The 12,272-nt window shown below is 65.5% G+C and overlaps 1 protein-coding gene across 8 annotated transcripts in view; it reads left to right on the top strand.

Annotated features, from left to right (window-relative positions):
- Positions 1–12,272, top strand: part of SEPTIN4 (septin 4) — a 32,342-nt gene extending 20,070 nt beyond the window's left edge. For 2 of the 8 annotated variants that reach the window (XM_039914474.1, XM_029082326.1), the window contains 11 exons: positions 7,349–7,639; positions 8,068–8,160; positions 8,323–8,410; positions 8,620–8,743; positions 8,930–9,064; positions 9,145–9,262; positions 9,353–9,454; positions 9,966–10,062; positions 10,204–10,366; positions 10,677–10,776; positions 12,028–12,272. In XM_039914474.1, the coding sequence (XP_039770408.1) occupies positions 7,349–7,639; positions 8,068–8,160; positions 8,323–8,410; positions 8,620–8,743; positions 8,930–9,064; positions 9,145–9,262; positions 9,353–9,454; positions 9,966–10,062; positions 10,204–10,366; positions 10,677–10,776; positions 12,028–12,087 (1,371 nt within the window). In that variant the 3' untranslated portion in view covers positions 12,088–12,272. Of the gene's footprint in view, positions 1–5,950; positions 6,130–7,348; positions 7,640–8,067; positions 8,161–8,322; positions 8,411–8,619; positions 8,744–8,929; positions 9,065–9,144; positions 9,263–9,352; positions 9,455–9,965; positions 10,063–10,203; positions 10,367–10,676; positions 10,777–12,027 lie in introns of those variants that run through there. The other 6 variants (XM_029082323.2, XM_029082328.1, XM_029082324.1 and 3 more) reach the window with 5 other exon arrangements.

Below are 12,272 nucleotides of genomic sequence, written 5' to 3'. Positions count from 1 at the left end.
CGCCCCCTCCGCGAGGGTGACGGACGGGTCGATTGTTCCCGGGGTGGGAACCCCGAGGGGAAGGGCATCGATCGGCCCGGATTCCCGGGCCGGCGGGGACCCGGGGGCTCGGCCTGGCCTCCCGTCCCAGTTCGGTTCGGACGGGGTCGCGGCGCTCTCCGCCCATCTCTCGATTTAAGACCGACTTCCAGTCCCCGGCGGGTGACGGCGTTTGCCGGGGGGGGGGTGCTCGTTCCCCTGCAGACCCCCTTCCCACCCCCTAACCCGGGCCGTCTCCCACCCGGGGCTCTGACGGTCCGTCCCAGCCTCGCGCCGGCCTCTTGGGGAATCGGGTTGCTGCACGAGAGCCTCCTCCCTTCCTTCCAGTCCGGGCCCCCTCCTCCCTTCCTTCCAGCCCCGGGCCCCCTTCCCCTGGGGGGGCTGGCTCTGGGAAACGCTCCCAACCCGGAGGCAAAGACTACTTGGCAAGGGACGAGGCAGAAAGGCCAGCGGGTGGTGAGCGTGTGGAATTCATTCCCACAGGAAGCAGGCCGAAATATCAGCGGGCTCGAGAGGGGTCTGGATGAATCCGGGCGAGGGTCCTAGAGCGACGGCTAGGGTCACGCTGGGTAAAGTCGAGGCTGGAGACCGTCCCGGAGGGCGAAGATTCTTCTCGTTTCCTGCGAGCTCAGATCTCTGGCCCGAATGCCGGTCTCTGTCATCTCTTCTCCGCCGCCTTCACGGCGGCATTTCCGAGGGACCCGTTAAGTGCCGGGCACCGTGCTAAGCCCTGGGATGGGTACGGGGTAACCGGAGAGGGCACCGTCCCCGGGCCCGGTCTGAAAACACACAGGAGTCTGCGGCGGAACTAGAAGCCGGGCCTACCGACTGTCCGGTGTACGGCATCCCCTCTCTGTCAGGCTCCTCTCTCTCGCTCCCGCCTCTTGGTTTTTCTGTGGTATTTGTGAAGCGCTCACTACGTGCCAGGCGCCGTCCCGAGATCTGGGGTAGATACGAGGGTGTCAGGTTGGCCGCGGTCCCCGTCCCGCACGGGTTCACGATCTTAATCCCCAGTTTACGGAGGAGGTCGCTTGAGGCCCAGAGAGGCAAAGTGACTTGCCCGGGGTCACCGGGCAGTCACGTGGCAGAGCGGGATTAGAACCCAACTCCCAGGCCCCTACTCTAGCCGCTAGGCCACTCCGCCTACCAGCAGCGCGGCCGTGTCACCGCCTCCAGGAGCAGGTGCTGGCTGCGTGGCCGGACTCGTCCGACCCGGGCCCTCCCGAGCCTCGGGAACCTCTCAGAGTGAGATGCTTTGAGCTGCCGCCGAGCCGGTTCCCCCGGGACTTCCTGCGGCTCCCCCGGGCCACGTCCGGCGGGAAGGACCGATCGTTGCCCCGCCCTGCCCCACCCTCCCTTACCCCGGGAGGCTGCCGGAACAGCCCGAGGATGTGCATGCTGAGGGAAGCCCTCTGTGGGCGAGCGTGACCGCCGAGGGTCAGCGGGCGGGGGCGTTGTCTGATGAGACGGGTGAAGTGTTAGGGGTGATCCGCGGAGATGGGAGCTGGGGGGGGTGGGGCGGTGGCCCTCCGGATAGGCCTCTCCGGCCGCCTCATCCGGAAGTACTTATATCCTTCAGTGGGCCAGGAGAAACATGGGGCCTGCCTGCGAGCCTGCCTGTCTCTCTCTCCCCTCAATTGTAGGCTTCCTTGAGGGTAGGGAACCCGTCCACCAAATCCGTCGTACTGTCTGCTCCCAAGCGTTTAAAAACAGTGCTCTGCACGTTTAAAAACAGTGCTCTGCACACTGTAAGCCCTCAGTGACCACCACCCATTGAACATTTGGGCAAAGTTGAAGTGGGGGACGCTTCCTCTGCCTGCCTTAAGAGAGTCTAGAAGCAGAGGGGAGCGGAGAAACCGAGTCAGGGAGCGAGCGCCAAACGACTGGATACCTAAGGCCCCCCGGGCCCTCTCCCGGTGTTCCCCATGGGCCACGGGACCTCGGGTGAGACGCTGTCTCTACGCGCTGTGCCAGGGAGGTCCTCAAGGGCCGGAGGGGGCAAGGGGGTAGAAGATGAGCAGGGTCAGTGCGTGGGGGAGAGACATTCCACAGGCTCTGCTCTGTGCTGCCAGAAGCAGGAGGTCAGAAAGAGAGGGAAGGAAACAAGCAGAGCGGGCAGATCGCTCCCGCGGCGTCGGATCCCCACGGTATCTGTCCAGGAGGGGTCCGGCTTGGGGGGTAAAATTCAACCCGGTTACCCAAAACTCGCTGACGGACAAATCTGAGCCCCGGGAGGCCGACATGGTCTCCTCTCGTGATGGTCCCTGCTCCACGGGGCTGGTTTGGCTCAGACAACTCCCCTAAGGTTCAAGGCAAAGGGAGACGCTTCCCACACATGAGATAATAATAATGTAATAATGTTGGTATTTGTTAAGCGCTTACTATGTGCCGAGCACTGTTCTAAGCGCTGGGGTAGACACAGGGGAATCAGGTTGTCCCACGTGGGGCTCACAGTCTTAATCCCCATTTTACAGATGAGGGAACTGAGGCACAGAGAAGTTAAGTGACTTGCCCACAGTCACACAGCCGACAAGCGGCAGAGCTGGGATTTGAACTCATGACCTCTGACTCCAAAGCCCGTGCTCTTTCCACTGAGCCACGCTGCTTCTGTAGTAGATAGTGGAAGTTGTTTTCCCCAGGAAGAGTGCGGCCACAACGATCAGTAGGGCACCCCCCCCCCCAAGCATTGGGTAAGTTTATAGCAATACTGATGATGATGATGATGATGATGATGATGATGATAGTGAGATTGGTATCTGTTAAGTACTCCCTGTGCTGTGAACTCTGGGCCGAGGTGGATACAAGATAATCAGGTTGGATGTGGGGCTCGCGTGGGACTCACAGTCCTAGTAGGAGGGAGAGGGATTTCATCCCCAATTTTACAGATGAGGAAACAGAGGCACAGAGAAATGAGGCGACTTGCCCAAGGTCACACGGCAGACAAGTGGCCGAGCTGGGATGAGAGCCTAGGTCCTCTGACACCCGGGCCTGTGCTCTTTCCGTAAGACTTGCTGGCTGAAAGCTCTAGAAGGGCTTCTTGATGGAAAAGTCAGTGATGGTAGAGATAACCACGAAGGACATGGTTCCTCTGAATGTCCTGCTGCCGTGTAGAGGGCATGGGGGAGGGCACTCTCTCTTTCTCCCTCTCTCTCTCATACACACACACACACACACACACGGGTGCTTGGGAGAGTACAGTACAGTAGAGCAGGTAGACACACACCTCGCCGTCAAGGAGCTGACAGTCTACCATCCCCTGACCGAGCTGGGGAGGTCGAGGTGGGAGGCGGCAGAGTCATCGATAGGACGCCGGGCTGGCAGTCGGGACTCTCGGCTCCTAGGAGCCGTTCCGGGTCTTGACGCTCCGGGGGCGGGGATCCCGGCTTAGACCTCGGGCGGCCCCAGGGCTGCCTCAGCGAGAGGCTGCCGTTCGGCACCTCGGTCTCCCCCTGTTGCGGAAGCAACGGCCGGGCCGCGAGGGTTGGGAGAGAGCGAACGCCGTGTGGGGGAGGCTGGCGAGCCCGGTGGGGCCCATCCCGTCAGATCTGGGGAGAAGAGGCCGCCTGCCACCCCTAGCCCGGGCCGGCAGCCGGTGCCCCCGCGCCCCCTTCCCCTCCTCCCCCCCACCCCGCCCCGGGCTGGGGGAGGGCAGGACGGGACAATCCCAGCAGTTCCTGCGGATCCCGGCTCCGGGCTGCCGGCCAGGACTGCCACCGCCTCCTCCTCCTGCTTCTCTTCTTTCCCGCCCCTCTCTCCGTCTCTCCTCTCCCCATCAAGGGCATCAGCACGGAGAGAAACTTTCTAGGCCACGTCCTTCCCCCGCGGCTGCGGCCCCGCTTTCCCTCACGTCGACAGGGCTCTCGGCTCCGCTCCGAAATGGTCCCGCGGATGAGGCTTCCTCCCCGTCCCTTCCTCCTGGCCCCAGGCGGGGGTCCGGGCCTACTACCTTCCTGAGAGACCGAAGCCGGGATTGGTCGGGGTCTCCTCGGAGCCCAGAGGGAGCCCCCCCGCCTAGGGCCTCCCCCCAGTTCTGTGCCCGCTCCACCCGGGAGCCGGGAGCCACGGCTCCACCTAACACCAACCTACCCTCCAGGCCTTCGTTCCTTTATTTCCATTAACGTCCGCCTCCCCCTCTAGACCGCGAGCTCACTGTGGGCAGGGAATGCGTCGGTTTATTGGTATACCATACTCTCCCAAGCGCTTAGTGCAATGCTCTGCACACAGTGAGCACTAGGTAAATACGACCGAATGAATGAATGGAGCCCGGAGAGACGGCTCCATTACCACCAACCTCCTCCCCGAGCCTCGCTCTCGTCCCTCTCCTTCAGCCCCTTGCTCCGGCCCTCCCTCCTGCCCCGAACTCCCTCCCCCTTTACATCTGGCAAACCCCCGCTCTCCCCCATCTTCAGAACTCTTCCAAAATCACATCGACAGAAAGCCTTCCTTGACTGTCCTCTCTCCACCCTATCCCCCCACCCCTCCGCTCCATCCCCTAGTGCCTTCGAGAATCGGTGTGGATAGAGTCCCGGCCCCGGACGGGGGGGACTTGGGTTCTAATGCCAGCTCTACCTTTTGCCTGCTGTGGGACCTCGGGCGAGTCACCTCACTTCTCTGTGCCTCCGTCCCCTCATCTGCAAATGGGGATTCAAAACTTGTTCTCCCTCCTACTTAGATCGGAAGCCCCACGTGGGAACTGGCGATCTTCCATCTACCCCAGCGTTGAGTACTGTGCTTGTGGTTGAGTCTTCCTGCCCCTCCCTTCCTCCTGGCCCCAGGCAGGGGTCCGGGTCTACTACGGTCCAGGTCGCCTACCTTCCCGGGAAACCGCAGCCGGGATTGGGGTGCTGGCTAATCAGGTTGGACACGGTCCCTGTCCCACACGGGGCTCACGGTCTTAATCTCCATTTTACCGACGAGGTAACTGAAGCACAGAGAAGTGGAAATGACGCGCCCGAGGCTAGAGAAGCAGCGTGACTTAGTGGAAAGAGCACAGGCTTGGGAGTCAGAGGACCTGGGTTCTAATCCTGGCCCTGCCACTTATCTGCTGTGTCCTTGGGCAAGCCGCTTCACTCCTCTGTGCATCAGTTACCTCATCTTTAAAATGGGGATTAAGGCTGTGGGCCCCTCGTGGGACAACCTGACAACCCTATATCTACCCCGGCGCTTAGAACAGTGCTTGGCACGTAGCAAGCGCTTAACAAATACCATCATTATTGGGGAAGCAGCATGGCATAGTGGATAGAGTATGGGCCTGGGAGTCAGAAGGTCATGGGTTCTAATCCCGGCTCCTCCGCTCGTCTGCTGGGTGACCTTGGGCAAGTCACTTCACTTCTCTGCGCATTGAGACCCTGAGCCCAATGTGGGCCAGGGGCTGGGTCCAACCCGATTTGATGGTATCTACCCCAGCGCTTAGTACGGTGCCTGGCACATAGTAAGTGCTTAACAAATACCATAACGATCATCATTGTTACCCAGCAGACAAGTGGCAGAGCCGGGATTAGAACCCAGGTCGGAAGGCCTCCCGGGCCAGGGCTCTATCCACCGGGCCACCTCGCTTTTCGGGGATCGGATCGGATCCCCAGAGCCCCCGCTGCCGGCCGAGTCGGCCGTCTGGTAGCCGTGCCCTCCGCCCTCCGCCCGTCCCCGTGCCGTCACCGTGCCATCCGAGCCCGTGGCTCCGGGGCGTGGGGCCGGTGCCCGGCTTGGCTCCGCCGCGGGGCCCTTGTCCATTGTCTGGAGGGCTACATCTGAGCGGGCGAAGGCCGGGCCGAGCCTGGCACCGCCAGTCCCCCGGGCGAGGCTGCCCTCGGGAGCACGGGGATGCCAGGGAGAGGCCGTGGGCGGGCGAGGGGAGGAAGGGCCGGCCGGATGGACGGAAGGAAGGAGGTGAGAGGGATGGCCCTGCCTCCGGGCGAGGGGCGGGACTATGCAGATGAGGGCCCAGGGGCTCCTCTATTTGGGCCCACTCCCGCCCCCGGGCCGGCAGAGCCCTGCCCCGGTGGAAGGGGTGACCGTCCGCCCTCCCGTCCGTCCGTCCGTCCGGCCGCGGGAGACATGGACTGCAGCCCCGAGCCTCGCCGCCGGCGCCAGGTAGACCTCCTCTGGGCTGTCCCCTGGTGTGGGGGCGCCGGGGGTGGAGGATGAGGGCACCGGCCTTGACACGACTTGGGGGCCGTTGGGCACCCAGGCACTCCACAGCTTGGAGGCCGAGCTGCTAGTCGGCCTCTATCAGCCTCCCTTCCCCTCTCTGCCACCCGCCCCCTCCCGCCCCCTTCTCTCCCCTGTGCCTACTCTCTGCCTCCCCTATACCCCGTGCTTGCTGGTTTCCCACCTGTCCGTCCTCTGGGGGAGTGAGCCCTTGGGCCCCTCTGTCACCTCCTGGCTCCTGCCCACCCTGGATTCGGGGGCCCGGGGACCGGGCCGGAAGGTTGGGGTCCCCGGGGCCGCAGGGGCCTCCGGTAGACTCCCGGGAGGCTGGGACCGGCCAAGTCCCGCCAGGGCCGCGGGCTCCCCGCGGGTGCCATCCGTGCTCTCCTCTGTCGCCCTCCCCCTGGCTCTCCCTCTCTTCCTCCCGTGACAGACGTTCATCTTTTTCTCCTCTGGTCTCGGCTCCGGCCTGAGGCTCCGGCCCCGTCGTTGCTGGCCTGGCCTGGCCTGGCCTCCGTCCCGCCCGCGGGCCCCCGCTCCTAGAAGGGGGCCGGGAGGGGCCGGGTTTGGGCCGGTCAGCACCCTCCGAGCACCCTTCCAAGCCCGGGAGCCTTGAGAGCGACCCCGGGGGGCCGGGGACCCCTGGGTGCCAACGATCCCGTCCATCCACGGGAGCGGTCCTGCGGCCCAGGATTCGACGACCCCAAGGGGGGCTCTGAGGGGCCGGGGCTGGGGAGGAACGGGGGCGGCCAGGCCCTGCCTCCAGCTTTGCTGCTAACATATTTGTTCTTCTGTGTTTCAGTTCTTTTAAAACAAGCTCTTTCCTCTTTTCCTTTTCTCCTTTGGCCTCTCTCCTGCCTCCCTTGCCCTCCTTCCCTGATTCCTTCCTCCTTCCCCCTCCTCCCTCTCTCCTGGCTCCCTCATCCCCTTCCTCCTCCTTCTCCCTGGCTGCCTCATCCCGCTCCCGGCCTCCCTCCTCCCTGTCCTCGGCTCCCTCCTCCCTCTTCTCTTTCCCTCCTGCTCCTCTCTCTCTCCCGGTTCCCTAAATCCTCTCCCTGGATCCCTCCTCCCTTTCCTCTTGGTTGTCCCGTCCCACGCCCACCCATCACCTCCCCGGTGGCTTCCCCTCCCGGTCCCGTCCCCCATCCCCACCTCTCCCCAGATCAGGCGCTTCCTGGAGGACCCCGAGGAGGCGGAACTGGCCCAGTTCGTCCAGGAGTTCCCCGGGGGGGACGGCGGCGGCGGCGGGGGTGGCTGCCGGCGGCCGGAGCCCGAGGAGCCGAGCTCTAGGGATCCGGAGGCGCTGCCCGCGGCCCCGGAGCCCGACCCCAGGCCTCCCGCTCGGCCCTGGCCCCCCGACGGTCACCAGCACATCTCAGCCCCAGCCCCGCTCAGCCCCCTGACTAGGCCCCGCAGCCCCTGGGGCAAGCTTGACCCCTACGACTCCTCTGAGGTAGGGTGTGTCCTCCCCACCCATCTCCAGCCCCGCCCTTCGGCCAGGGACACCAGGCCGGGGACACCGCACCTCCCACCCGAGGACTCTCGGCCTTCGGGAACCGGCCGCCAGAGCGGCCGGCAAGCCCGGCCCCGGCCGGGGGGGCCCGGTGGAACTCACGAGGGTCGCGCCCGGTGGGAGGAGGCTCGGTGGAACTCGCGGGGGTCGTGCCCGGCCCGGTGGGGAGCCACCGGCCGCGCCCCCGGCCCGGGCGGGAGTCAAGGGGCGGACGGGCGGGAGGGTCTGGCTCTGGGGAGGCCCCTCCGGTCCAACGGCAGGTCCCGACTCCCCTGGCTCCTCTGGGCCGAGGTGAAGTGGGGGGCTGGGCTGCGGGGGCTCCCCCGGCCCCTTCCCTGACTAGAGCCGGGCCCTTCTCCCCGAGACAGGACGACAAGGAGTACGTGGGCTTTGCCACCCTCCCCAACCAGGTCCACCGCAAGTCTGTGAAGAAGGGCTTTGACTTCACTCTGATGGTGGCAGGTAGGACCGGAGGGGTCGGGGGATGCGGGGAGGGGAGAGGGAAACTGAGGGGTAACGGAAGCCGAAGGCAGCTGGGCCCGGAGCGGAGCGGACCGTTACAGCCGCGTCCGGGACCGGCCCCCTGAGGTGGCCTCTCCTGCCCTGTGCCCCCCCCCCCCCCCGGAGAGTCGGGGCTGGGCAAATCCACCCTCATCAACAGCCTCTTCCTCACCGACTTGTACAGAGACCGCAGACTCCTCAACGCCGAGGGTGAGAGGAAACCGTCGCCTTCCCGGGCCAAACGAAGCGGGAGCAGGAGGGAGGGGACCGAGCCGCCCCTGGGCCCCGGCCCAGGCGGGGAAACGGGCTCCTTGTTTGTTGTCAGAGGATGGCGGGCGGGGGCGGGGTGGGCAGGGTGGCCTCGGCACCGGCCGGCAGCTCCTCCCCCTCTCCCCCCCCCCCCCGTCGGCCCCCCACAGAGAGGATCACCCAGACGGTGGAGATCACCAAGCACAGCGTGGAAATCGAGGAGAAGGGCATCAAGCTGCGGCTGACCATCGTGGACACGCCGGGCTTCGGGGACGCGGTCAACAACACCGAGTGGTGCGTCCGGGGCCGCGCCACGCGGGGGCGGACTGAGGCGGGGAGGACACCCGGGATGGCAGGGGGGAACGGGGGACGGACGGGTCAGCCCTTAGGGCCGCGGTCCCCCGGGGCAGTCGGCCCAGCCTCCGGGCCTCAGTGGTCCCCTCTCCCTCTCTCTCCCGCCACCCCCCGGCCCCGGCCCAGCTGGAAGCCTTTGGCCGACTACATCGACCAGCAGTTCGAGCAGTATTTCCGGGATGAAAGTGGCCTGAACCGCAAGAATATCCAGGACAACCGGGTGCACTGCTGCCTCTACTTCATCTCCCCTTTCGGCCACGGGTACGACTCCCCCCGACCCCCACCGGGGCAGTCCGAGGACCGGGGGCGGGGGCCGGGGTAACGGGCCTCGCTCTCCTCAGCCTGCGGCCCCTGGACGTGGAATTCTTGAAGGCCCTGCACCAGCGGGTCAACATCGTGCCCATCTTGGCCAAGGCGGACACCCTGACGCCCCCTGAGGTGGAGCACAAGAAACGGAAGGTGCGGGGCCGGAGGAGGAGGAGGAAGTCGGGGAGGAGGGGCCGGGAGAGGGGCCGGGCCCGGCAGCCGTCTCCCCGTCTCCCCCGGCAGATCCGTGAAGAGATTGAACGTTTTGGGATCCGGATCTATCAGTTCCCAGACTGTGACTCGGACGAGGACGAGGACTTCAAGCTGCAGGACCAGGCCTTGAAGGTGGGCGGGCCCGGCCTCCTCGCAGCAGGGCCCTCACCCCCCCGGCCCCCGACGGGAGAACCGGAAGAGGCTCCGAGGGGGCAGGTGGTCGAGGGGCCCGGCAGGGCGAATGACAGAAACGAGGGCGATGGCGGGAGCGGCGGAAGGGGTCGGGTGCTTCCTCCGGGCCGAGCCCCGGGCCAGACTGAGGGCGATGGGGTCGGATCCCATCCCCGGCTCCCACCCGGGGCCCACGGTCTAAAGGGAAGGGAGAACGGGTAGCGGATCCCCCTTTTCCGGATGAGGAAGCCGAGGCCCAGAGAAGCGCGGTGAATCGCCTGGGCCCCCCAGGTGGCGGAGCCGGGATTCAAACTTGGGTCCGGCCCCGTCCCGCCGCCCCTCCAGGCTCCCGGGCCCGGGCCGTCCCCACGGGGCGGCGTTGGGCTCGGGGAGGGGGTGGGGGTCAGGGGGAACGGGTGGGGCCTGCGAGGGAGCGCGGCTGATGGCCGGCCGGCCGGCCGGCTTCTCCCAGGACAGCATTCCCTTCGCCGTCATCGGGAGCAACACAGTGGTGGAGGCCAGAGGGCGGCGTGTGCGGGGGAGACTCTACCCTTGGGGCATCGTGGAAGGTAAGGCTCCCGACGGGGAGGGCGTGGCGGTCCCCGGGGGCGGGGAGCCCTCGGCTGCCCTCCTTCCCGCCCGGGGCCCTGAGCCCCTGCCCCGCGGCCCCGAGGCCCCTCCTCAGGCTGCCGTGCCGCCTTGCCCCGCAGTGGAGAACCCGGCCCACTGCGACTTCGTCAAGCTGCGGACGATGCTGGTTCGCACCCACATGCAGGACCTGAAAGACGTGACCCGGGAGACGCACTATGAGAACTACCGGGCCCAGTGCATCCAGAGCATGACCCGCATGGTGGTCAAGGAGCGCAACCGCAAGTAGGCACGCCTGCCCCCTCGGGCCCCGGGGCGCCGGCCCCGAGACCCCGGCCGCCGGGCGGGGGGACGGGGGACCGGCCCGGAGACCCCGACCGCCGGGCCGGAGGCAGGAAGGCCGACTCAGAGACCCCGCGTGGCGGACGGGAGGCCGGCTCGGAGACCGCGAGCGTCGGGCGTGCCGGGGGGCGGGAAGGTGGGAATGGGGGGAACCCATCTGCCGACCCCCACCTGTTCCCGGGGCTCGGCCCTCACCGCCTTCCCCCGCCTCCGCCCCCGCCCCCGCCCCCCGCTCCTTCCCCTTCCCCCTCAGCAAGCTGACACGGGAGAGCGGCACCGACTTCCCCATCCCGACCATCCCCCCCGGGGCCGATGCTGAGACCGAGAAGCTGATTCGGGAGAAAGATGAGGAGGTGAGAGGGGTGGGGGGCTGGGGGGGATGGAGGGGAACCGTCACAATAGTCGTGGTGTTCGTTAAGCACTTCGTTCATTCAATCCTATTTCATTCAGTTGCATTTATTGAGCGCTTACAGTGCGCACAGCAGTGTACTAAGCGCTTGGGAGAGGACGAAACAAAAAAACAGGGAGATTCTCTGCCCGCAAGGATCTTACAGTCTAGAGGGGGACTATAGTCTACAGTCTACACCTTGCTAAGCGTCGGGGTAGGCTCGGTACAGGCGGGTCCGGCCTAAGGGGAGGGAGGATAGGTCGTTAGTCCCCATTTCACAGGGAACTGAGGCGCAGAGAAATGAAATGACTGGCCCGAGGTCACAAAGGGGGATCGGAACCCGGCCGTCCTCACCTCCAGTCCTGTGCTCTTCCTACTTGGCCGTGCCGGTGAAGCAGCGTGGTCTAGTGGGTAGAACCCGGGCCCGGGAGTCAGAAGGACCTGGGTTCTAATTCCGGCTCTGCCGCTTGTCTGCTCTGTGACCTTGAGCAGGTCACTTCACTTCTCTGGGCCTCAGTGACCTCAACTGCAAAATGGGGATTAAGGCTGCGAGCCCCATGTGGGACAGCGACTGGGACCGACCTGATTTGCTGGTATCCGCTACGGTGCCCAGCACGTAGTCGGCGCTTAACGAACGTGATTATTATTAGTAGTAGCCGTTGGATTTATTCGGCACCTGGGTGCAGAATGCTGGACTAAGTACCGGGGAAAAATACAGGGGTGAGGATTAAAATAGGGGTCCTGGTCCCCTGAAGGAGGTTCCCGCTCTCGGAATGAGAGGGTGGGGAGGGGTTGTGTGTGTGTGTCTCTGTGTGTGTGGTGGTGGTGGGTGTTGGGGGGAAATGGCCACAGACAAATTTGGAAAGATGGAAAAATAAGCACACAGGCACACAGAGACAATTAAGAAACCATGAGAGTGACCAAGCCAACCAGAGCCTCAAGGTAAAAGGAAAGCAAAGAGGCAGCCCCCAGTTCAGCCGGTTTAGAGACCCCCAAGTACCGTCCCCCGGCTGGGAAGGAGGGAGGGAGGGAGGGAGGCGGAGAGGGAAGAGGAGAAAAAGGTAGGGTGGCATCTCGGGGCAGCGGCTCGGCCCCGCTAGCCCGGCCTCCCCGAAGAGCGGATCCGTTTGTCGCTGCCGGAGTGGTCGTGTCGGCCCGGGGCGGCGCGGCCGGCGGGCCCCCCCGGGCACCGCGCTGACCCGGGCGTCCATCGCAGCTGCGGCGGATGCAGGAGATGTTGCAGAAGATCCAGCGGCAGATGAAGGAGTCCCACTAGCCTCGCCCCGCCCTGCGCCGCGCTCCCCCAGCCCCGTCCGGCCTCTCTCCTCGCTCACCTGCGCCGGCCCGCCGCGGCTCCATCTCCTCCCGGTTCCTTCGGCTACTGCTCCTTCGCCTCGCTCCCCGAGCCCGACCCCCGCCTGGCCCCAGAGACTTAGAGGAAATAAAGTCTAACGAACTCTA

The sequence above is a fragment of the Ornithorhynchus anatinus genome, chromosome 17 (genome assembly GCF_004115215.2).
Source record: "Ornithorhynchus anatinus isolate Pmale09 chromosome 17, mOrnAna1.pri.v4, whole genome shotgun sequence".
NCBI classification, from domain to species: Eukaryota; Metazoa; Chordata; class Mammalia; order Monotremata; family Ornithorhynchidae; genus Ornithorhynchus; species Ornithorhynchus anatinus.
The sequence above is the reverse complement of the archived record's forward strand: the minus strand, read 5'-3'. Positions and strand labels throughout refer to the sequence as shown.